General features: G+C 31.2%; 1 protein-coding gene across 2 annotated transcripts in view; it reads left to right on the top strand.

Moving 5' to 3' along the window:
- The window catches only part of LOC134535850 (uncharacterized), a 249,011-nt gene extending 222,534 nt beyond the window's left edge, over positions 1 to 26,477 (top strand). Inside the window, exons 1-7 of one of the 2 annotated variants that reach the window (XM_063375185.1) lie at positions 14,200 to 14,349; positions 17,041 to 17,122; positions 20,167 to 20,219; positions 20,312 to 20,347; positions 21,393 to 21,510; positions 23,366 to 23,430; positions 26,206 to 26,477. In XM_063375185.1, coding sequence (XP_063231255.1) covers positions 14,290 to 14,349; positions 17,041 to 17,122; positions 20,167 to 20,219; positions 20,312 to 20,347; positions 21,393 to 21,510; positions 23,366 to 23,430; positions 26,206 to 26,220 — 429 coding nt within the window. In that variant the 5' untranslated portion in view covers positions 14,200 to 14,289 and the 3' untranslated portion in view covers positions 26,221 to 26,477. Of the gene's footprint in view, positions 1 to 14,199; positions 14,350 to 17,040; positions 17,123 to 20,166; positions 20,220 to 20,311; positions 20,348 to 21,392; positions 21,511 to 23,365; positions 23,431 to 26,205 lie in introns of those variants that run through there. The other variant, XM_063375186.1, reaches the window with a different exon arrangement.
- Positions 26,478 to 26,825: the final 348 nt, after the last annotated feature.

The raw sequence follows: 26,825 nt of genomic DNA on the forward strand, positions 1-26,825 counted from the left end.
CAACCCTATTACAAACTTCTAGTTCATGTCCACGGCTGCCACTGCCACAAACAACCCCATTACAAAACTCTAGTTCATGTCCACGGCTGCCACTGCAACAAACAACCCTATTATAAACCTCTAGTTCATGTCCACGGCTGCCACTGCAACAAACAACCCTATTATAAACCTCTAGTTCATGTCCACGGCTGCCACTGCAACAAACAACCCTATTATAAACCTCTACTTCATGTCCACGGCTGCCACTGCAACAAACAACCCTATTACAAACCTCTAGTTCATGTCCACGGCTGCCACTGCAACAAACAACCCTATTATAAACCTCTAGTTCATGTCCACGGCTGCCACTGCAACAAACAACCCCATTACAAACCTCTAGTTCATGTCCACGGCTGCCACTGCAACAAACAACCCTATTATAAACCTCTAGTTCATGTCTACGGCTGCCACTGCAACAAACAACCCTATTATAAACCTCTAGTTCATGTCCACGGCTGCCAAAGCAACAAACAACACTATTATAAACCTCTAGTTCATGTCCGCGGCTGCCACTGCAACAAACAACCCTATTATAAACCTCTAGTTCATGTCCACGGCTGCCACTGCAACAAAAAACCCTATTACAAACCTCTAGTTCATGTCCACGGCTGGCACTGCAACAAACAACCCCATTACAAACTTCTAGTTCATGTCCACGGCTGCCACTTCAACAAACAACCCTATTATAAACCTCTAGTTCATGTCCACGGCTGCCACTGCAACAAACAACCCTATTATAATCCTCTAGTTCATGTCCACGGCTGCCAAAGCAACAAACAGGCCTATTACAAACCTCTAGTTCATGTCCACGGCTGCCACTGTAACAAACAACCCTATTACAAACTTCTAGTTCATGTCCACGGCTGCCACTGCCACAAACAACCCCATTACAAAACTCTAGTTCATGTCCACGGCTGCCACTGCAACAAACAACCCTATTATAAACCTCTAGTTCATGTCCACGGCTGCCACTGTAACAAACAACCCTATTATAAACCTCTAGTTCATGTCCACGGCTGCCACTGCAACAAACAACCCTATTATAAACCTCTAGTTCATGTCCACGGCTGCCACTGCAACAAACAACCCTATTACAAACCTCTAGTTCATGTCCATGGCTGCCACTGCAACAAACAACCCTATTATAAACCTCTAGTTCATGTCCACGGCTGCCACTGCAACAAACAACCCTATTATAACCCTCTAGTTCATGTCCACGGCTGCCAAAGCAACAAACAGCCCTATTACAAACCTCTAGTTCATGTCCACGGCTGCCAAAGCAACAAACAACCCCATTACAAACCTCTAGTTCATGTCCACGGCTGCCACTGCAACAAACAACCCTATTATAAACCTCTAGTTCATGTCCACGGCTGCCACTGCAACAAACAACCCTATTATAAACCTCTAGTTCATGTCCACGGCTGCCAAAGCAACAAACAACACTATTATAAACCTCTAGTTCATGTCCACGGATGCCACTGCAACAAACAACCCTATTACAAACTTCTAATTCATGTCCACGGCTGCCAAAGCAACAAACAACCCCATTACAAACTTCTAGTTCATGTCCACGGCTGCCAAAGCTACAAACAACCCCATTACAAACCTCTAGTTCATGTCCACAGCTGCTAATGCAACAAACAACACTATTATAAACCTCTATCTCATGTCCACGGCTGCCACTGCAACAATCAACACTATTACTAACCTCTATCTCATGTCCACGGCTGCCAATGCAACAATCAATACTATTACTAACCTGTAGTTTATGTGCATGGGTACCACTGCAACAAATACACTATTAATAACCTTAAGTTCATGTCCACCGCTGCCACTTTAACAAACAACCCTATTACCAACATGCAGTTCGGGCGCATGGCTGCCACTGCAGCGAACCACTCTATTACAAACCTGTGGTTTATGACCACTGCTGCTACTGTTGTAAACAAAACTTTTTCTTAGCTACATACAGTGTAAATTCACGTCCTTACTGCAAATAGAAATACCACTAACAAACTTATGTTCCATCTTCATCGCTAGCAGTGGAATCGACAAATCCATTAGCTTTCGCACTGCAACAGACATATTTTTTTTATGCAGAGTATGGTACAAGTGAAATTTTCTTTTAGAAGATGAAGGCAAGATTTCGATCATACAAATAATGCGACAAACACACCAGAATATACCAGAAGGTTCACGACAGGCAAGCCATAAACTAGCACAGTCTAAATCTGTAGGTACATTAGAGATTCATTGCCCCAATATTAGCTATTAGAATTTAATGTTAGAAATATACTCTAAATATTGTAGCAGTTTTTTTTAGATAAATACTTTTAATACAACAAACGGTAATAGTGGAAAAACGAATTTGTTTTTTCAATTTGAATATTTTTGTCTTAATCTCCCTTTGATGATATAAATAAAGACATTCTTCAAAATATATCCAGTAAATTGAATCAGGTTGTTTACTTGGATTGCACTAAAAATATATTAAAACGTGAGAGCAAATCAAAAGGCCCCATTGCAAAAAAATTGAAACGCTTTGTGACAATTATGTTTCATCCGCAAGCAAATTGCAATAGTATTACAGAAATTGTGTTGACTACTTGTAATAAGGTGACAATATGTTCACTTAGTAACGTGCTGTAGACATTTATCACGGTTTTTTCAACAGTTTGGTCATTAGAAATAATACTTGCTAATACTCAATTTATAAGATTACTAATGGAAGGCTTCTACTGTGTTTTTGAGGAAGTGAAGCATACATTTATTTTATTTAACTAGAAAATTTTCAAGATATTTATTTCAATCGAATTTCCTTTTATGTGTGCATATAATCTTTGAGAAACCGTTATTTAAATATTAAGTTATATAAAATGGATCTCATACTCAGAGCAATGTGAAATGTAAAATAATAAGTCTGTAGATAAGATAGAAAATGAGATAAAATTTGGGAATTAATCTTTCCGCTACAAAACTTCGTATATTTTTAATTACGTAAAAACCTTAAAGTATGTTTCAAAAGCTGCTACAGCCGCGGACCTGCGCATGCGCATGAACCTCTGTCTGTGGCCAGTTTGTTGTTCCTAAGTGCTGTGAAGTCTTGAGGTCACGCGTGTTACTAGCCGCTCTTGTCAAATTTGTTACTAAAAAGTTATTCTGTTTAATGTTGAATGAAGTAGTGCTTTCATAGGTTGTGATATTTTAGGTTTGTGATACAAGTAGACTTGTTTCCTACTGTAAATCGTGAGCATGGCAGGAAAAGTCAACGAATGAACCAAACTGCCGGCGATCTATAATGAAGAAACGAACTTAGGGTTATGCATTGAAATTTATTATTAATTTATGGTAGTTATGAATACTGACTTGATTAAAGCTTTTGGACATACGCCACTGCTAAGCAATTTTTCTGTAGAAGAAAACTAAAAAAATACCCAAAAGACAAAAACACAAATTAAGCAAACAAATTGCTGTTGTCAACAAGATGTAAACACCACATAATATTCCATAACAGGAATATGGTCAACAAACAAAGAAAAACAAAGAAAAATGGACTAAGAGAACGAAAAAAAATCCCCACAAATGATGACATCACAAAAATATTGAACAAAAAAAAACATTCAGCACAACAGTTGAAACGAGACAAAAAAAAGTCAAAACGAAAAGACGAAACAAACACAATAGTTTTCCAAAACAGAAGAGAACGAAAAAAAAACCACAAATGATGACAGCACAAAAAATATTGAACCCAAAAAATTCAGCACAACAGTTGAAACGAGACAAAAACACGACAAAACGAAAAGACGAAACAAACACAATAGTTTTCCAAAACAGAAACAAGGGACGTTTCGGGAACTGCTATCTGGTCCCGTCCTTAGGCAGAGACGCCATGGTACGAAAACACAGGTGCGACTCTTTGGAAGGGGGGTGGGAATTGAAAAGGAAGAAAGTTTTCATTGGTTACAAAAATAATTTCTAACCAAGCAAATCAAGAGGGAGTCAAAGTATTCAGTATGATTAGTAAAAATACAAAATGTACATAATTGTTTCTATGAATTCTGAAATTCTACCTGAAGTTGTTAGAACGGGTGTGAACATGGTTTTATGAAAAACCAAATCACATATACAACGCTAATAAAATTACATCAAAATAATAATTTTTAAAAAATTCACTTTACGCTATAACAGGTGTTGTATTGTTAAAAAGAGAAGAAAAAAAATATGGAATCCACTAAATTATTATGCAATACATTTGGCAAGAGAAATTATAATTTAATCTTGAAGTAAATATTATATAAATATTTTGTAAGTCACTCATTAGGATATACAACCGGAATGATTTTTTTATGGATATTGCCGCATTTACTAAATTTTAGTTCCATAAATTTTGCAAAGGTATCCTTGAGGGAATAGAGAATTTGTTGAAAATTTTGTGAGTTTTATTTCATTATTATCCACTATAACTACTAATCCACCAATACGTCAGCTAAGAATGTTGGAACTGTTGTTATAAATTTCAAATAAAAATGCGAATATATCAAAATTAATTCAATAATTTGGTATCTCCAATGAGGCGAAATAAGTGTAGGTATGATATTAATTATTTTTGGTATGTTTTCATACTAAATAAATGTGGAAATGTAAAAGATAGCTTACTGTAATTTAAAGTGAAATTGACTTGCGAACCAAATTAAAATTAATAAGTTTTCTTGCGAAGTAAAAAGTAATGTAATTTTAATCTAAGTAATGTAAATATTTGCACGAAAACCGTAAAACAGGAGTTAAACTATCAGAATACTTTACTTTTAATAAAATGTTACTGAGTTTACGCATTATTCCCATTGAAATATTGACATAAATCAGATTAGTTTTTAATGAAATTTTAAATATAACTACCTTTTTTTGTCTCTTTCATATAATAAAATCTTTTTGAATTATTCACATAACTTTACGAAAATAGTACAATATTATAAATAAGTTAAAAAAGACACAAGTAATGTAAAGTGTTATCTATTGTGTATCATGTTATTGAAATAAATTCTATTATTTCCAAATATTAAGTTTTTTTTTACAAAACCATTGCTAAAATATATATTTTAGTGAGTTCTGATTTTTTCAATAATATGTATACCTATATTTAATTATTTGATATAAACTGAATACGATGTTTTTAGAACGGCCTCGCTTGAAATACAGTTTACATTTTTTGGTTATGAAACGATTTAGAAAATAATAATAATAATAATAATTACTGTATAACTATCATGTTATAGAAAATTAAATTAATTTAAATACTGAGAGAAGCTTGTTATTTTTTTTTTAACCAGAATCGGGAATATAAGTAAATTTAATTTGCTGAATTAATAATAATATGCTACGTTTCAAAAAATTAATGTCCGCAGTTGGTAAGAGGATATGTTATTCGAGGGTGGTAGTTGAAAAATGTAGAAATTGCTGTTGGCGCTCACGAATTCTATGATAACACATTCACATCTCCAGAGAAGGTTCGAAACTTTGCAGGAAGTGACGTTCACTCACCTCCCAGGCCTTCGCGCTTCAAAGCAAGTGTCTCCCCTGGAGATATCACTTGACGCTTCTCGCCGCAACGACAGCGATGCTATCTGGCGGCAAGCGTCTCTTGTCGGCGCCGAAGAGGTGGATGAGAAAACACAGCCCGAGAAGTGGACGATCATATATATATATATATATCAGTGAACGTTCTTTCTCCTTGGAATGTAAAGAAACTCCGTTCAAATACTCTGTCTCACTAAGTGGAAAATTTGTGTGTCCTGGATGCTGTAAAATTACTGTTTTTTTTTTTTTTTTTAATAAAGTGTGTGTGAGCGTAGAGTCCACGTGTAACAGAAGTGATACCTAATGCTAATTATGTAAGTATATAAAGATAAATATTATTTACATTTTGAATCACACTGTTCACATAAAAATTAATGATACTACAAAGTTGATTACACAAATAAATAACTCTTTTCGACAAGAATAAATAATTTGTATGTACTTTAAATTAAATAAAATAATTATGGTAGCGTAAATAGTTTGTCGTTGCGAAAACTGAGGAGTAGACAAACACAAGCAGTGTTACGAATTTCGTAGCATCACTGCTGCGTCATTTCTGCCTCTTCCCTGCCGTCTCCCCTTCCGGCCGTTACAACGAACATATAGCATCGGTACGTACCTATCCCATTTGACCGCTAGTGCATGCGTTGGGGTGGTGTCGCCGCTGACTCAATCCCCTCCTCTACCGGTTCTCCCACCACGGAATTTCCGTAACGGTCAAAAATTGTATCTCCCCCCCCTGCAAAGAAGTAACACTTCAAAAGTTGTAAATTGAAGTGATGCAAATGTAAGTTACGAGGTATTGTTCATAATAATAGAAAAGCCAGTTATATTACAATTAAAATAAAAAATATTTTGAAAATTTCCAATCCTAACTAAGAAAGATCTCATGACATAAAGTTAGATTATTAATAGTTGCCAAATTCCGCTGTAAGGAATTTATTCTACGTCAAAGCAAGTATGATTTCCGCTATACAAAATCTGCAAGTAACAAAGTAATTTGGTTTTCCTTTCCCTAGATAAAAAACTTCATCGTGAAGATTTAGCTTACTATAGTTGACCATTTGTTGAGTATTTCTATTCGGTACGCAAATAGTGCTTTATATAAAGTATAATTATAAGTGTAAGATTTTAATATATTTGTTTTACTTTGATGGTGAAATTTAATTATATACTGTAATTAATGATTAATATATAGAGAAATAAAAAATATATTTTTATTCATATTATGTTTTTAACGTTCTATTATGAATGGAATTTTTTTAACGCCAAAATTCTAACAAAACATTTATTGCAGAGTGGCCTCTCAGATAAACGTACCATACACACATTTCTTTATCGAATAGAATCATGCTTATTAAAACATTTGGATGAATTATTTTTAAGCAACGAATTTTCGTAGAATAACTCAGGCCATACATTTATTTCTGGAATATGTATTTTTTTATTTAGATAAATAGAACTGTTGTATAGACACATAAATATTTAGTTATATATAGACACTAGAAGCGTGGTTCACTTTCAAGGGGTAAATATTCCGTCGCAGGGTTGGCAACGTGTTGCGTCTCGCGGAAATCCCGCCCTTGGGCAAGACGCCGGGCGCCACTGCGTCACTCCCCGCAATAGCGACGCCCTGGTCGGTTGGCGGGGAGGGGGGGAGAGAGAAATCTGTCGGTTCCGACACCCAACCCTCTCCCGCTGGAACTAACAACCATTCTTTGAAACATCCAGCAGCAATCACAATTGAATATGGCTGAAATGCCTATCTTCTGAATTCAACACTATGTCCACGATCCGACGGAAAAAAAAAAAAAAATTACAGGTTTTCTGCAAGACTTTTTAACACGCATTTTTCCACAAAGTTTCGTTAAAGGGGATTTTTAAAATATATTTTTCAACCAAAATCCAACCAGAGCAAATATAATATACGAAACTTTCTACGATTCACATGAACGTACCATTTTTTTTTTAAGTTAGAAAGCTTAAAACATTTTCAGAGATAATTTCCACGTGATTTAAGTGGACAGTCTCAATTTTTATATTTTTAATATGTGACTATAAACGGAATGGAGGGGGTTAAAAAAACAAATGTGACCAAAGGGCTGCTGAGAAGTGAAGACAAAAATAAAATATAAATTTGGCGGATGGGTATCGATCGATCCCATGGTCCTTACCACATGGGTGACTGGCACTTGGTGTGTGCTAACTCCCTTCTCCTCTGCCCGGTTGTTTCATGTTATATTGATGCATTTTATTTATTGTATCCTGCACCTTAGACCGTTTAATATATAATTAATAACTTTAATTAATTATTTATTGCCTGGTATCCAACTGTGGATGGGAATAAATCGGATAAATCATTATTTTAATGAGATTTTTTTTATGATTTTTGGAATATTTCCCGAATTTATAGGTCAATAACTACAGATTTTCTATATGTTGACCAAGATGGCCGACTAGATGGTGGATGACATGACAGTTAAATGCATGTTAATAAGTAATTACCGCACTCTAGCATGAAAAAATTAAACTAATATGATGACAGCGCACTCTAGCAGACGAAAACGACATGTCGGATCTAAGATGCTGGCCTTCAGCAGACGATAATATGATCGCCATGACGTCATATTAGTCGATGTAATATCTCCCTTGATTTTAGTGGTGGGAGGTCAGTCTGCCGGTGGCTTCCACGGAGGAAGAATCTGCTGCCTTTTTTTTATCGAATGGCCTTGCCAGGTTTGTACCAAAGAAATCATTGCATGAGTATGTTTCATTTTGATTTTATTATATGAAATATTATATATTGTTTTAATTTCCAGACTAATTCTGATGGAAAATTTGATATTCAAGATGGTTGAAAATTTCGAAATGTTTGATGAATTTTTAATTAAATTTTGATTAATTAAATATTTTATAAATTTTAAAATGTTTCCAATTTTCAAGCTTAATATTTACTGATTTTTAAGATGGCTGTTTTAACGAAAAAAAAGTGCAACATTTGGAGATTGAGGCGCTTGATTACAAGATGGCGAAATTAAATATGGCGATTAAGATAAAATGTCAAAGGTCAATGTCGAGGTCTAGGTCAAGGTCAAAGATAAAGGTCAAGTTCAAGGGTCAAGTTCATGTTCAAGGTAAATGGTCAAGGTTAAAGGTCAAGGTCAAGGACATAATAACATTTGGCCACCGTGATTTCACAATCCAAGATGGTCACCGTAACGAAAAGTTCAACAGTGACTCCATCACCCAATATGGCCGCTGTGACTTCAGATGGTGGTCGGCACCTCGGCACCTGAGCATGTACCCTGCGCCCGGATGTACCAACATATACTACTTGCCTAAGAGCAGTATACATCTGAATCATTAAAGACTGGTAACTAGTGGAATTATATAGTTATTACCAATGTATAATCTGTAAACAGAGAGTCCAACATTTCATTTTTCAACACGAAGCGCATAAAGGTGTATCAGGGCAACCATTCTACATACTAAAAAAAATGTATCGTTAAAACAGTTATTCAATGCTGTATGGTAAAGATTTTGCACGTATTACGTTATGATGCAAAGCTTTCTAAACGACAGCAAAAAATTTTCCCATGATATCATATAACAAACCCTTTAAACTGACTAATATAAAACCATTAAACTCACATATATAAGTTTTTCAATAAATCTTTTACAAAAAATTATTTTTATTCTTAGTGCAAAATTCATTTTCTGCCTGATCAAACGTTCTGAAGATTTTTTTTTTTTTTGCGCGTGTGTGACTTGGCGGAACATTTTCGGAGTTGCTAAATATATTGTGTTCAGAAAGTCTACAATATTGTGTGTCAAGTGGCACCTGCATGTCATTTTACTTGACATATGACACAGGCAAATATTTATGAAGAATTCTGGAATGATGCAATATGTAACACCTGTTGATAGAGAAGATAATATTTTTATCACGGGCAAGTGACATTTTAAATGTGAATTTCCTCTTAGGTTAAATCTGAAAGCTCTATTAAAACTTAAACCCTGTTTTTATTTATGGCACGCTTATTAGCCTAAGGAGGGCCATATTGCTTTAGACTGTCTTAGAATTATGATACACATATATATTTAAAAAATAAAATTTAATTAATTCGTTAGTTGACAACTATGGGTTAACATTTTATTATTTATTTTTTCTTTAATTTGGCAGCAATTATCTCAGAAATACAATCCAAATTCAAGCATCTCATTATCTAATTTTCACACGCAATATAGATAGTTACTAGTTTAATTTTCCTTATTATTATTATTATTTAAAATTAGATTCTTTAAATTATTCATGCAATTATTCATATTCAGTTTCAATATTTTTTTTTATTTTCATAATTTTTCTATAAAAAACAGTGCAAAACTGCAATGGTTTATGTCCAAAAAACTGTATTAAATCATTATTTAAAATAATTATTTGTAAACTAAATAAATAAGACACGTTAACTGGACATATTGATCGTAATATTTTTTTTAAATAAAACACTAGATGGTTACGTACTATAATTATAATAAGCCTCTCGCAATAAAAAGCAATCTCTTCAATGAAAATAAAAGACAATAATTCTCAACATTCACTTTAAGCATTTCGCTTAGCGATGTAATTAATACGGAAACTGGCTATTTTTGGTAAAGATTTCAGGTTAAGTCGTATACTGAAATATATAACTTTTTAAAATATTTTTTAACTTTAAATTTCATTATTTTTCTGGAATTGCTTTCGTGCTTTGAGTAACAACGAGATTAAATATAATTTCCTTGAATCCCCGTAATTTAAAATATTCTAATATTTAATGTCTGACAGTTTGCTGATAAAATTTTTTAAATGGTCTGCATTTTAACTAAACCAGATAAAGCCCTGGAATTTGTAGTAATAACATAAAAGTAATGTTTTAACTTTAATACATTACTTTTGGTTTAGCTGTAAAAAAGAATTCCAATTAAATAGTTAAATAATTTGATATAGCGGTGAGTATTCTGCTTGTTACTCACATTAAATTTTTAACTGAAAAACGAAAGAAAAAGGAGAAAAAATGTTTGTGTATTTTTTTCTATGCTAGGCAAACCCGTTGTTTTGGGCATTAAAATGCTTCTAAGAATGTGGTCAACAAATAATAAGAGAGTAAACTCAGGATATCGAAACGGAATTTGTAAAAATAATCTAACAAGGTAAAATTTTGTTAAATTTTATTCTGAGTTACAATGGTACTATATTTATGTAAACTTAAGTATAATCATTGTTAATTAAATAGGTTTTTATAATATTAGAACTTAAATCAGTTTTAAAATAATAATGCATGTTAGTAGGACGCATGTTATGTTGCAAGACATGATTAAAAAATTAAATATAAAGCTGTTTTATATGAAAAATGTTTTATAATTAAATGATTTCATCGGAATTTTCTTTCCTAGTTAATTCAAGTCAATTTATGATTTATCAATTTAAAATATCACTAATCTGAGTTTGTTGTTCGTCCTGAGGACAGTTCTCCATAGGCATTTATAGCAACAATCCTAGTCTACTTAATAACTCTAAAATTTTCCTTAGTTGGAAATTTTCTGTAACTCATTCTACTCTCCTTGCAAATGTGAAGGTATGTGAAGATTTACAAGTCTTATGATTTTTTACAGTAGGTTAGAAAGATGTTACCTCCAACATCTATTCATCTTGAGTTTTTCTCGTAAATTTTGAGTAATATTGTGGGTTTGAGGTTTAAAAAAAAAACTGTCCCTAACTAGTTATAATGGCCATACAACTTGTCTCAAATTCAACAATTATTAATATGATGAACAGTGATTCACATTTTTCAACTGTCACTTCCAGAGCACCACATGATGTTTGTTTACAAATAATGACAACCATTTACATTTTGTTTTAATTACAGTTGAAAGGACAGAAGTCACAGAAGTATAGTTAGACAGTGGATACTATTCCTGTACAATTAAGAGAAAAATTAAATAAAGTATAGACTATATATGCTCAAGCGTACAACTTATTACATACACATATCTCAAGCCTCGAGAGCGTCACGTGTTTTTTGAACTTAACAGTCATACAGATTTTTTATTCGATTTCTTGGCATTGAATACTTTTCTGCAAGCTCATTTTATACTGCTTTTTGATATTATTTTAACAGAAGCAAATCATAGTAAAGAAAAGTATCTTCCCGGACAGGCTTCAGGCTGAGGAGCCGACCGCTATCTTGGATTTGTGACGTCACGGCGAACATCCTGGATGACATTGTACTTTGTCCTTGATCTTGACCCCGATAGCCATCTTGGATCCGCCATCTTGGATCCGACATTTTGTTTTTTCGAACTTTCTGCCATTTTGTTTTCTAGAACTTTCCGCCATCTTTTAATCGGATGCCCCACTCTCTAATGTTGCAATTTCCGTTACGGCCGCCATATTGAAAATCCGTAATTTTTATGCTAGAAAATTGGAAAAAAATTAAAACTCATAGAAAATTAATTTTTTTAAATTTTAATAAATGTGTACTAAAACACGCACTTATGTCCTCGGTTAGAATCTGGTAAGGGCAAAAAAAAATTACAGATCCTCCACGGAAGCCGTTGACAGACTGACCTCCCACCACTAATGCCAAAGCACATATATATCACCAGCTAGTACGATGTCACGTCCGCCATCTTGTTTATGTCTGCTGTAGTGCGCCATTTTGTTTACGTCTGCTGGAATGTGCTACCAACATGTTTGTTTAATTTTTACCCACTAGAGAGCAGTAATCATTTTATTACTTGTGGCACCCACCATTTTGAAATTTGAACACCATATTAGAAATCTCTAATATTAAGCTATTGAATCGGGAAAATTCCAAAATTCATTAAAAAAAATTGGTTGTCTGTAAAGTCGGTTTACGGACGATTGTTTAACGTGACAACGTCATAACAAAACATTGATGAAATTATTGATCCAGAAGAAGAGGAAATATCATATTCGACCTGAGACTGAGCCGTAATAGGTTTATGCAACCAAACCATTTAGGCATTAAAAAAAATATTATATTCTTTGAGGAAGAAATTTTTTTTTAATTTTTCTATATTTTGTGTGATAAAATCTACCTCTGCATACTTTTATGAATAAAAAGGAATCATTTTTATTGAATTATCACTATTTTGTATGGATACAAAGGAGGAGTGAAATGAAATCTACAATTTAATTAATAAATTTACTTTTATTTGCATTCATTAATTCAAATATATTTATTACTTTTGAAGTTTCGTGCGCGCCGTATTTATTTTTACAAGTACAAAAAAAAATTTTGCCGCCGGGATTTGATCCGTTAACCTATCGACAGCGTTGCTAACCTCACAACCACGAGGCCATATTGAAAACAATTGTTTCAGATGTTATAGATTAATAATATTCCACGCACGATATTAGTCTGAATTTCTTTTAACTAGCATATTCTCTGTTGGACTCGAAATATTTACACGCTCGTGGGCTCATAACTATAATACGGTGTGTGATTTAGTTTATCAAATAATAACTCATGACAAATAAGTACTAATGTCAAACTAAAGCGTGAAAATTATCATACCAGCAACAAATATTTAGTTACACAGCTAAAACAATACTTATACAACACTGTTTAAATAAACTGATTTACACTAGTAATTAAAATAATACGTACTTGTAAGAACGCCATTTCCTTGCTAATATACTCCGGTGGCGCGGTGCACAAAAATAACCTCGAACCCCGGCCGAGTTCTCTGTACCGTCCGCAACATACCAGAAAGATGCCACGCATGCGTAAACAGGACACATCCGTAGTGGGACATCCGTAGTGGAAAAATTGTAGTGGGACAATTTTTCGTGCGTGCAGCCAGCGTTCATCGATTTATTAGACGTTGTCACGTCAAAATTAATATACTGATTGATTTTATCGGTTTCTGTCCTTGTTTCGATTCTTGATAGATGAATTAATTTTTAATTTTATGTAAAAAAATACTTTTATTCAATAAATAATTTTCAAAATCCTAAAAGAGGCTTACGTTTCTCATATTCCAGCCTCATATAAGCCAATATGACCGCCACCTTAGGTGCCTTACAACTTCCTATTGATATAATATAAGCATTAAAATTGAGTAACCTACTGGATGATTAACTCACGTCTTCCCTTCAACACCTCGCTCAAAGAAAAAAAGGAAATTCGCTCAGCGTGCCCACACAGTCGCTTCTCTTTTAAATCCCAGTTTTGTGCAATACGTCATGACCAGAGTTTAATGACATCTAAATTCCCCTTTCTCCCCTTCCCACTTAAAAACGCGTTAACTTTTCGCACCGTTCGCGAACGGATGCTGTAATTTCCGAGTTGGCTTTACGTGGAACCATTCAGTAGAGGTGATTTCTGAAGAGAGGGGAGCGGAACAGAGTTTTAACGTAACGACTTTATCAAAACATAACCCTTCCCCTCTCTGTAACATTTGTGATCCGGGAAGCGCGACATCCGCCTAATGTTCGTCTCTGCCGGCGAGTATCCAAGGCGTGTATGCACGTATAATTTAGGAAGCGAATAAATGACCCCGTGCAGATACTCCCAAGGGAATTTAGTCACAAGCCACATTAGTTTTTCCTGTCGCGGGACGAGCGAGTACATATAAGTTTCGGTGGTCAAGGCTTGACCAGTCACGATGAATCCCGCAGCCAAATGGATTATGTTCGTCTCGCTTGTCGCTTGGCTGGCTGAAGTGGTAAGCTCAGTTTGCATAAAACTCGTGACGTAGGGATAAGAATTAAACGATGAAATCTTGGTTTCAACTAGTTTTCCGCCGAAATAATTAATATTGTTGAATTTTAAAAATAATTCGGATTTGTGAAATAATATATTATGATTTAGCGAGACGCCTGAAACCACAAGTGTCTACTGGCTGATTCAAATAGTTTCTCCTGTTTTATTTAGTTTATTTATTGGAAATGACTATAACTGTAACAATATTTTCCGTAAAAACTATGTCATCTTCTTTCAAAAATATAAAAACAATAAAAATTGAATAATAAATGGAGCCTGAAAATGGTTTGAAACGAATAGTGGTGTTTTTCGGTTCCTTTATACGCTCCTTACGGCGACATAAATAGCTCTGCAAAGAGTAGTGTTTAAAAGGTATGCAAATCACTTCTGTGCTTTTGATTTTGCATATCTTTACTTCAAAAGGAGAGAAATTTCTATGAACACAGTCCTACTTTCAAATGTAGTTATTCACAGTATTAGAACCACATAATTTTATTTTAAAAAAAATTTCTTCCTTTTTTATGTTTTTAAAACGTAACAAATAAAATTTTTGAAAGTAACCAAAGCAAAAAGTAAGTAAAATTTAACAATATTTAAAACATAACTCGTAACCTACCAACAGAAAGAATTTCATTTTATTTGATATACTACCGACTGAATCTAAGCGCACATAGTGTTTATTATACTATTCAACTAAACGCATTTCACTATCATATATACAATGCTAGTTAACCATGATGTTATTACAATTGCCATGGATAAGAAGGTGTTCTTAAATAGATGGCACATTTTGTTTCTTTATTTTTATTGCTTATATTTTAAAACATTAATATTATTTTAAACTATTTATATTAAAAGTTTAAAAGTTACAACCAAAGTAAAATTTAATTTCGAAAATCACTACAATACGAGCTACTTGCGACTGTCTTAGCGACGTCATTACCATACTATTAAATCGCTTATGATTTTTATAAACTTTGTGCGATTGTTTCAAGAATTTTTTTAATATAATCTGAAATTAAATATGCTTTAAAATGAACTTTAATAAATAATATCTGCCAACTTGCTGAACTTTAACTAGAAGAATATTGCCCATTTGTGTAATTAGCGATAATTTTCTTTACTCTAATAACTGATGTAAGTAGTATGTTGAGTTAATTTCAGGGTCATTCACTTAGGCTTAGTTAATTTTATATTTAATATCTCTAAAGAGAGTCTTTAGCAATAAAAAGTTATTATTTAATTATATCCAACATATTAGCAAAATTAATGTTATTTCATAAGGTACTTAAATAATAATATCAATAAATATAAATTTTGCACATGTATTTTGAAAGGTTTCTGATTTTACACTGTACGAAATACGAGCCAAAACTATACCATGTTACAACACGCCCTGCAACCCGCTATTTGTTTCAAAAAAAAATGTTTTTATAATAGTGTTTGAGAGAAGTTACCAAATGTTCGAAAATATAACTTAAAAAATACATTTACAAAAAGAGAAAAAAGAACATAATGCAATGTGCCAAGTAAAACGAAAAACTATCTTAAAATATGTTTTCTTAATATAACACATACATACTGAGTTTATTTTATGCCATAAAATTATTTTTTTGGATTTAAAAGTTTGGCTTTGGAAAAAATATTTTTATATTTTTTTTTTGATTGATATTTTGAAATTGTGATGAAGTTCAAACTAAACCATTTTTATATAAATTCCAATATTCCTTGCATGCATAACATTTAAATTCCAAACAAGATATTGCAAATTAATTCATCACAGCCCCATTCTATGCTCAAGAAAAGTATTGGTACAAAAGATGGTATACTGCACACATAATATTTATTTAAATATTAGTTGTGTTAAACAAAAAAAATGAATTATTTAAGCTCATGAATTACATTAAAAAAATTTAAAATAAAAATCAATTCGTGCGCTTTGTGCAAATTTGGAAAAAAAATTATAAAATTACCATTAGTTCTTATATGCTGTTTTATAATTTAAATTGGGCTCACATTGATGATTTTAAAATTTTAAAATAAATTATCAGACACCATTTAAAAACTGTATACAATTTTGTGTACTAGAGACCGGAAAAATTCGCGGATTCAATGACCTCTAGGATAGCCTCCATTATCCTCTGCACTTCTCAAGTAAACATGCGTGTTCATTGGGTACTAAATTGTGAGGCGTCTCCACTGGGCAGCTTGTGATTCGACGCTTCTTTGGTTGATAGTCTCTCATTGGCCCAGAGAGCTCCAGTTAAACTGCGAGCCAATAGCAGAACCAGCAGAATTGTACACATGTTTGAATTTCAGCTTATCACGAAATGAATCCGCGAATTTTTCCGGTCTCTAATCATTATTTTAAACACAAATATACGATTTTAAACATTTTGAAGATTTTTTGAATTTTTTTAAAAAGATTTTACACATTTATTTACCTACTTTAATAAATGGACATAGTTGAATTATTATTGGCAGGCAATTATATAAATCTTTGTTATTAACTAAAATATGGTTGCCTTAGCAAAAAAATTCAAAAATGTTTGTAAAGAAAATAAAAAAAACAAAATTATAATTTAAATAATACAGAATATTTTTTTCAATTTTTTTTACATTATTGAAGGTACACTAAGATTTTTTTTTGTAGGACTGCATTAACAAGAGCAAGCGAAACAAGGCAGTAATGCCCCACGCCACAAAGTGCTTCAAGAAATATCAACCGCCACCAGGTACTGTTCATTATTTGTTATTGTGTAGCCTGCATTGTAGGTTACGCAATGGTTAGCACGAAAGACATGCAGAACATTGCTGTTATACGATTGTTTACAAGAAATCTGAATTCACACAAGGATACATAAACATTAATATGCATAAATATTAAGATCACGAATGCAAATCAAACGGTATCTGCTATAACACTATACGAAATATCATGTTAAAATACGCCCTGTAAATCGCTTATTAATCTGAGGTTTTTCTAACTGAAATTTAAATAATCTGGAAGAGTTGAGAGAAGTTAAAAAATTTTAGGAAATAAAACATACGAAAAAAATTTAATATGCTAAGTAAAATTTTTAGCAGCTTAATACTATTTTAGTTTAAAAAATTAAAAATAAAAAAAATTTAATTCATATGTTTATCTAATATACAGTATGTCTAAAAAATAACGTAGTTAAAAATTTTAATAATATCAACTCTAAGCGTTGAAGAGTGTTGGTTCAAGGCCACAAAGTGTAACGAAAACAGTTTTAGATACGTGTATGCACTCGAAATGCTTTGTTTTATCTCACTTGCAGCGCCACGTACGCAAAATGGCGACTCCTGAGCGTAAATGGTTTTGTGCTCTACAGTTTTCTAAGAGTGAGTCCGTAATTTCAGTTTAACGTTCGTTTCTTTTAAAATTTAATTGTGATCCCCAATGTGGCTCTTTTCCGCTGGTTTTCGCGTTCACCTGACATCATACAATGCGATTTTTTTTTTCCGTTCAGCGTTTATGAATGATCGTGTCTACGTTCTGCCGCTTTCCTAATGATTTGCCATAGTTGAGACACAGAATTGAAGAACTATTGCTATCTTTATTCCAGACATGTGGGAAGAATACGACTTTATGTCGGATGTGTGGCGTATAACTAAATGCCCACATATCGAACATTTGTTAGAAAAACCCGGTTAGTTAACCATCAATTTGATGAATGACTTGTTTTTAAATAGTTTAAATTTGACTGTTGTAATATACCATTGAAGCTGGGACTTTCTTTCATTAACACATTGTATTTCTCTAGATATATTACATTTCAGACATAACAGTGACATGGAGGAGGTAGGCTAGTGAACTAGCAGTTTAGAAAAAATCGGTTTCCAATCGCTTTCCTGGCATCATCATACCAGTTTTTCATAGTTCAAAAATAATTCAGCAGAAAATTTTTAATCCACTCTACCACGGTCACTTAAAAATCTTTCAAAATCACTTAAAATATTTGAAAATTTTTAAAATCGAAATTATCATTAAACTTGTATCATGACAATTTTAACGTAAAAAAAACTCTCAAAGTCATCCAGTTATACAAAATTATATTTCTGTAATGGATTTTACATTGGTGCCTACATAAATATGTAAAAATAAAAACGTGTTTGATTTAGAAGATTTTTATTTACTATCATAAATAATGGTTTCAATGATAATATTTTGGAATGGAACGGAATGAATGTTTACTTGTTAGTAATCTAAACCAGTACTAATTTTATTTTACAATAATTAATCAGAACGACCAAAACTAAAAAAATAAAATGCTTATTCTCTAAATTTTTGACCATAAAATAATTTAAAAAAAAACAATTATATATTTATTTTTTGTAATGAAATTTATTAAAACATGGAACTTCTTTCAACAATTCCTCGAACAAGAGATTACTTAACATAGGGTTTAATTTTTTTAAACTATGCAATGATTAAAAAGTTAAAGTGATAGGTATACATTTCTTATTTATGTGAATATTTCTGGTTTTTAAGATTAAATAAAATTCTTCTTTCATTTATTATTGAAATCTTATCCATTTACTCCCACCCCTAAAATTTTACAGTTCAAACACGTTTTCTAACAATCAGACCTTATTTTATAGGCTATCACTATACTTTTTTTCACATCTTGATATACCAATGCAGATTTAAATAGATAAAAAGGTTTTTGTACGAAATGTTGACGAGTAGGAAGGTTTTTTTCTATGAACTAAATGTAAAAAAAATTTTCACTTTTTTTAAATTTTCTAAATGGGTGAATTGAAGTTGGCCAACTTTTTCAGTGACTCTGAAGGTTGAAAACAAAATTGTCTGAAGGTACATCGTACATTTTATAAATGATTGTATTTTGATTTATTGTAGCGTAAATTAGCGCTTGTATACAGACCGTAACTGTAAAGTAGGATAAACATAACATGTTAAATATATTCTGAAGGAAAAAGTTTTCGAAAAGATTTTACCAGGCATTTTTTTTGTTTTTGCTTTTTAACAATACAATTTGATTCATAGAGTTTGGCTGTATGAAACATTGGCATCCTTAATGTGATTGATTTGGATATGTCATTGTCTCGTATTACATTTCTGATAATATATCAGTTAAATTGCTCGTGTAGTGGCAAGTTTATTTAAAACTGCCAACATTATGGATACCATTTACAGTCACGAATACTCAATGTTAGTATCCTTTCTGATACAAAAACTAAAAAATTTCTTTTTGATCAATTCAAAATGGCATACTCTATGCTGGTATAATAAGAAAAAAACCTTTACTGAAGAGTTCTAACAATCTAAATTTTTAAAACAATATTGCTGAATTTGAATTGGCTATACAGAAACGAAGCCAAATGAAAAACTATATTTTCATATGTCTGTGGTTAATTCTAGGATAAACAATGACAAAGTGTATTGAAATATTCATATGGAGTAACTTACTTATGTGTGATGGTTTGTTTGCATTTTTACTATTCAATTTAAATTGTAGTAATAAGTTATAAGAGATAATTCTCAATCGAAAAACCACTTATAATTATGTTATTACACACAATTCAAACTTTTTTTTACAACTAGAGTTTCAGTAGACTCCTTACCACATCACTTGATACAAATATATGTCCAATATTTTTTTTCCGTATTTTAATTGAGAAACTTGAATGTTACGTTCATAGAAATTTATAATAAAATATAATTTATAATACAAATTTGATAACGTTTGCTCGCACATTCAGAAGTTTATAACATGGTTGGTAATAATTTCAGATGACGTGAAGAGAGCAATGAGTGGAGATTGCATGAAAAGTCAGCAAGGGAAAGTAAGTTTTCAATTAATGCATTGTTAAAATTAATTATAATGTTTCTTAATTTGTACGCAAATAATCACAGTGTGTTTTTTTCCTTGTTCTAGTTACTTATGTTTTGCACGCTGGAGGACATGGGACTTGTAAGTGTTCTATTTATTAAATATATAGTTTTTTAATTGAAAAAATATATTAAATTTTAAAAAAAATATTTTACATAAACGGTGATTTTTCTATTACAATAAATTACTCTTTTATGTATAATTATTAAGGTATAGTACAAAATATATATTAATTTTTGGTTTTATTATTTTTAAAATTTAATATATTGATGCTTAAATAATATAAAAACAATTGATTATTTTTATGCAGCAACTAAAATTATAAAACATCCCAAGTGTTAATCATATGTTTAATTGAAAAATCCCCCATGTTGATCATATAAGTTTTTTAGAATATCGAACTTGAAATAATATTGTCAAATGACACTCAATGAAATTGTAAGAATTGATACAAAATAAATAAAATGCTAATAACAAAGGATTATTTTCAGTTCATGTGTAACCTAAAAATATGAAACTTGAAAATATATATTCCTCATATGGGTAATATCAACATGAGTTTACTAGTGCTGAATTAGGGTATTAGGAATATTGACCACATAAATTTCTTGAATATAAGTATACATTTTGGCTTATTTTACTAATACTTGCATTTTTATAGTTATTTTTTTATTTGATTAGATTTAATTAACCTACTCTATTTGAGACCACTATGTTTAAGATTTCCTGTTTCGTAACCCTGAGTTTTGGAATATAAGTTTTGAATTTTAATGAAATAACAACTTAACTTACTGTACACTCATTATTTTTGATGATTTTTTTTACTAACGAGTGAATGAAGACTCTAAACTTGAATCCAGACAACCTGTTTGAATCCAGGTCTGGATATCCTTAACGCCTGGTACCTTCCCCCCCCCCCCCCCCTTCCCTAAACCACCCAAACTCTTCAGGAAAATTCTTTAATGGAGCCTATGGGCCTTGGATTATTTAGTTTTTTGGAATAAATGTGTAAGGTTTGTTTAATGAGTCTTATGTCCTACTTACATCAATTATGTAAAGGTTTTTTAAAAAATATTAAAAATGTTAGTTTTTTTTTTTCAGTTTTAATGTGAAAATATGTCAACAGGTTAATAAAGATGGCACTGGTAATATGGACAAGGTCAAAAAATTCCTGGCTGTCATCTCAAATAACCAATCAGAGAGGAAAAAATTGGAAAAATCCGCGGAAGAATGTAACAAGATGGGTAAGGTTCAGATTTTTTAACTGTAAGACCAAAAAATAATAGTTTTAATGAATTATTTCAAAAGTGCGGGTGGTTTCACTGAAAATGTAGGATTGCTGCATTAAATTTGATACAGAGTTTCCGGAAGTTCAGTTATATTGAAGGAGCGTGTTAAAAATATTTTATATGGCCAATGTCAACGCTTATCACCTACTCATACGACCCGTTTATATGGGATGCGGAATGCTGACTCACGATCGCAAGAGATGGATGGCTTCGCTATACTTTAACGGGAAGGGAAAAGTCTCGCATTTAAGTGTATCTTAGCTTTATGATGGCATAGCAATCGACTGAAGAATGAATACGTTTTGTATGAAGTCTACCTAATAAAAAATGACTAAGTGTGGATTTGGTAACAGGAATTAACTAAGTAAGTGAAACTCTTAATAAAATTGCTTGCATAGTTTAAAAAAAAAAATATAAAAAATGCAAGGAGAGATAGTTTCTCAGGAAGAACCAGAAAAACTCGGAAAATATCAGTATAAATCTCGCCAGGAATAACTAGGAGCACATGGAGAAAACCAACAGAAATCTACCTAGAAATGACCAGAAGCCCTTGCAGAAACCAACAAAATATTGGCAGGAGTAATCAGGAGCACACGGAGAAAACCAACGCACGTTTTGCAAACTGAAGATCAGTATATCACAACAATTATATAAAAAAAAATAAAAAAATAACATAACAATTTCTGCCTGCTTGTGAATTTTTGTCCCCTTATTCAGCAAGGACAGAGTTGTATTCACATATTTTTTTATTAATTTTACATTTTCCCCGAATTTCTATCTTAATAATTAAGGATATTCAAAATAGCGGATTACAAGATGGTGGACAGGGCGTTATCTAAAATGGCCGCCGACCTCCCAATCATAATAAGCATTGAGAGGCGGACACGACCGAACTTGACCGAGACCTCACGATTGCCAAGCCAATAAGCCATTAAGCCACCAAGACGTAGTCCCATAAGAAATACATTGTTCTATACTCGGTCTGATTATACTACTAACCACCATCAAGTACAGCCACGTTTATCATTGTCAGGAAAACTGATAAACTGAACAAAGTGTTTATTATAAGATACTTGACATGAAGCCTGCTGGTTAACTTTCATTTGGTAGCGTGGATAACACAACACAAAATAACAATTGTACAGCTAAGATAACAAAAGTACCGACCATTGAGGTTTAAATTTACACCAGCGACAGAAAGTTGAGTCCGTTAGCATTGCAAATATAGTAATAAATTACTAAAAATAAGTATAAATTTGGTGTAAATTACTATTTGTACAATATCTTCATTCTATTTCAACAGTATTTGAAAACACCAAAAATTTAAAGATTGATATGGGTAGTTTATTTTGTGGCTGCGACGCATTATTGGTCAACATAATCTGTATTTTGTTACAAAATTAAAATCCTATTATTTTAGAAAATATTTTGTAAAATACGTATTTGAATTCATTGCTGCAAAATGCAAGTTCAACATATTCAAAGAATGAACAAATATTTTAATTGTTTCTATTTATGTAAATCATCAAGAGACTTTTTTTTTAAATATTTGTGTTCAAATAAAATTCATATTTATGTATTTTTGGTTTTGGATGTATCAGTAAAGTTGTTTGATTTATTTTATGAACAATATTCTGTGTAGACGTAGTTTGAATACTGAAGAAAAAAATATGTTGAAAACACATTCACGATGTGGCTGCCAAAAACTAGGTAGCCCTAAGCTAATATTATGCAATTAAAATATTAAAGCAGTTATTATAAAATATTTAAATTATTAATATTTACAATTTTAAATTTTTTATGTTCACAGCTGCAGCCTTGAAACCGATGAAGATTGAAGATAAAGTAACTGAGCTCTGCAACTGTCTTCACGATGTACGTAGTATTGAAATAATAATATTAATTTATATGTATTTATTTTAATTTGATTAACTATTGGCAGAAATCTTAACTACTTCATTGTTCAAAAATATAATAAGCTCAACACATTAAATATTAACAGGAAAGGGAAGAATCATTTTATTTTTTTCTCATTTACCGAAGTAAGGTACAATATTTAGGTTAGATATTGCTTGTTCTTCCACTAGGGCTTATTTTCATGGTGTGTAGCACAGGTAATTAATGCTGCTACACAAGGAAAAGTAATTCTAGGGTGCTTGATCATTGCATTATTTTCTGCGCGTTCCCAAACGCCTACATAGGCTTACCGTCATAGCACGTCACTTTCTACCACGAGCTGGTATCATGCTGCCCCTTATCAACACTTGGCCATGACTGTGTTAATTGTCGATAACCTAGTGAATTTACAAGCCACTGTTTTGAAGTTTGAAACCAAAATTAACGTATGGCGTTCTGTTTCAAGATGAAGGAATTGGAAAATACATTATTTTACGTGACAGAAATAGTATGCAATAAAACATTTAAAATGATTTTACATTGATATATCTCCACCAGTTAATGTAATCAGCAACGTGAGCAACTAATAAATAAAGCATAGTCATATGGTTAGAATTATTATCTAAAGAAACTATTGATGTAGTTTTTCAATTTTTTATTTTAGAAATATTAAGAATAATTTTAAATTATTTTAATTCTTATCAAATATCAAAATCAATTTTATTGACGAAAAAAATTAAAAAATTATTTTTATTTATATTAGGTTATATTTGAATTGAAAGAGAATTAGTGTTAAAAAATTGGCAAGTAATAATTTTTCTTTTTATTAAGTGAAGTGTGTTAATACTTTACGAAAAACTTTATTACTAATAATCGTATCGGATCTATAAACACCAGATGGCTATGCTCAATTAAATATTAAAAAATTAAATATGTTTAAGATACATAAAATAAGAATTTCTAACAAATATACATAAATTGGGACTTTTTTGGTATGGTTTTAAAATTGATCTAAAAATTTTAATAAATTATTAATTTACAAATTCAATCTTAAATTTTTATTACAAGATTATTTTTTTACTATTAATTTTTGTTTGATTAAATAACGTTACATTTTCTGCACTACTTGCAAATCATAATGAGGCCGTTTTCTGATTGTTAAATTTTTAGGCGAATTTTATCACGTGATCATATTTTGTGTCCGAAATTAAAGATATATTTTGTAAACTAGTTTTTTTATCGTTTGGTATCCAACGATATTTAAAAAATTACAAAATATAAAACTTAAAATTTAAAGATGAATTGAGCTTTAAAATAATAACTTTAGTATATTTTTGACTTATTTATAAATTATGAGTTATGTATAGCGATGAAAGTTAGGCAAAAATTTTAAAAAGATATTTTACGTAAATAAATGTTAAAAATTATTTCAAAGACAAACTTTACTTGTATAGTAACATATTTTATTAAAATAGCGTTTGATGCTTTTGAGTGTTGCATTTAATAAAATAGCTCTAAACTTGAACCATGAAAGTTACTGAAATATAGTTTTTAATATTTAATATATATTTTCATAGTGTTGTCGTTGGTTGCAAAAATGGTAAATAATAAATGAATTTAATTGAAATTTAACTAATTGCAAAATAAAAAATAACGTGATATATCATATTTGAAAACGTCCATAAACACTTACTGAAATATATTTTTTTAAACTAATATATGTTTACTAAAAATATTATAAATGAAAAATGAAAAATTAATAATGCAGCTCAATTTAATATCAATCATTTTAAATATATTAATATTTTCATGCGACGACTCATTTCTATCTAAATTTAATAAATTTTTAAATTAAATCTAAATGTTTGAAAAACCCGCACATTTATTTCACCACAACTATAGTATAAGGAGATCAATTTTTAGTAGACTAAAACCCATACTTGATTTAAAACAACTTATATTGGTTATTAGGCCATGTTTATTGACTGAATATTTGAGAACGAACTAATTTTCATATTGTGTCTGTGAACACTTGGGAAACAAGCATTTTTTTATTTTGACTTTTAATTAACAAAAAAATTAATATTTAGCCAAGCCTAGCTTAATGGATACTATGCTTCTTTTAGGTACAATGGATTGGAAAATGTATTATATTACAAGTATTACGATCAAAAGACACGCCTGGTTTAAAAAATTCTTATATGACATATATTTATATGAATCTTAAAGTATGAATGAAGCTAACATATATTCTTTTCCGTTAAGTTGTTATTCTTGAACACCTGAAACTTATTTGAAAAACTGTTACAAAATAATATTTAATTTTGCTCATTACAACGAAAAATATATGAAGCACTTCTGTCTTTTACACGAGATGATTTCCTTCTCATATTTTTTTTTTACTTTTAAGTTCCTTCAAATTTCTGATGAATGTCATGATAACAATTTAAAACCTAATGTTTTAATGTTTGTTCTTGAATCTTAAACTACAGATGATGAATTAGTAAGATATTTTAATTCAATATTATTTTTCTTGTTTCTACGTATTATCTTGCGCTATAAAATTTGTGTGCTTCAGTAAGATTTTAACATTAACTCATTATAGTGTATTTGTCGGTATAACAATGTAGAGTACATGTAAAAATAAATATAAATACGTGCAGTGCTTTTGAATATTATAATGACTAAGAACTAAACACAATCAAATGTGCAATATTTTATTCATTGCTAAATCGACGTCCATATGATTTTCAGGCTGGAGCGTTCTAAGTCTGAGAAAAAACTACCAACTCCACAACAGGTGATAACGTCAGAAAATTATAATTTTCAATTTATTCTATCTTGTATGTTTTTATAAAATAAAATCTTTAACAATTTTACATGAATAGGCAACAAGTGGAATTAACTTACGTGTAACAACAGTAACTTATATCAAATCCATATTTTGAAAACATATGTACTTTCTACAATTTACTTGTTGGTGTTTCTTTGTAATCAATAAAACAACGTTCTGCTCTGTCACTAAACAATAGTTCTTTTTTACAGCGATAAAATGGCAGTGTGTTATTATGTTTTGTGTCTGCGTCATAACACTAAAAAAAAATATATATATATTCCTCTTCGTTCCCTGCTATATTAATAACAAAATAAAAAGTGTAAAATACACCGGTTTCGATGGATAACTCAAGCTTATGCAATTTTTAATAACGAGAGTAGTAAAATATGGCCAAACATGATTTCAAATATAATGGAGACGAGTTACTTTTGTTTCTAGAATTATAGCAAGCAAAGCGCATACACGTTCAGACATGTTTCATAATTTTAAACTTTCAAAAAAAATTAAATTAAAATAATTATCAAGTAATAATATAACA

Source organism: Bacillus rossius, chromosome 10 (assembly GCF_032445375.1).
Source record: "Bacillus rossius redtenbacheri isolate Brsri chromosome 10, Brsri_v3, whole genome shotgun sequence".
Taxonomy (NCBI): domain Eukaryota; kingdom Metazoa; phylum Arthropoda; class Insecta; order Phasmatodea; family Bacillidae; genus Bacillus; species Bacillus rossius.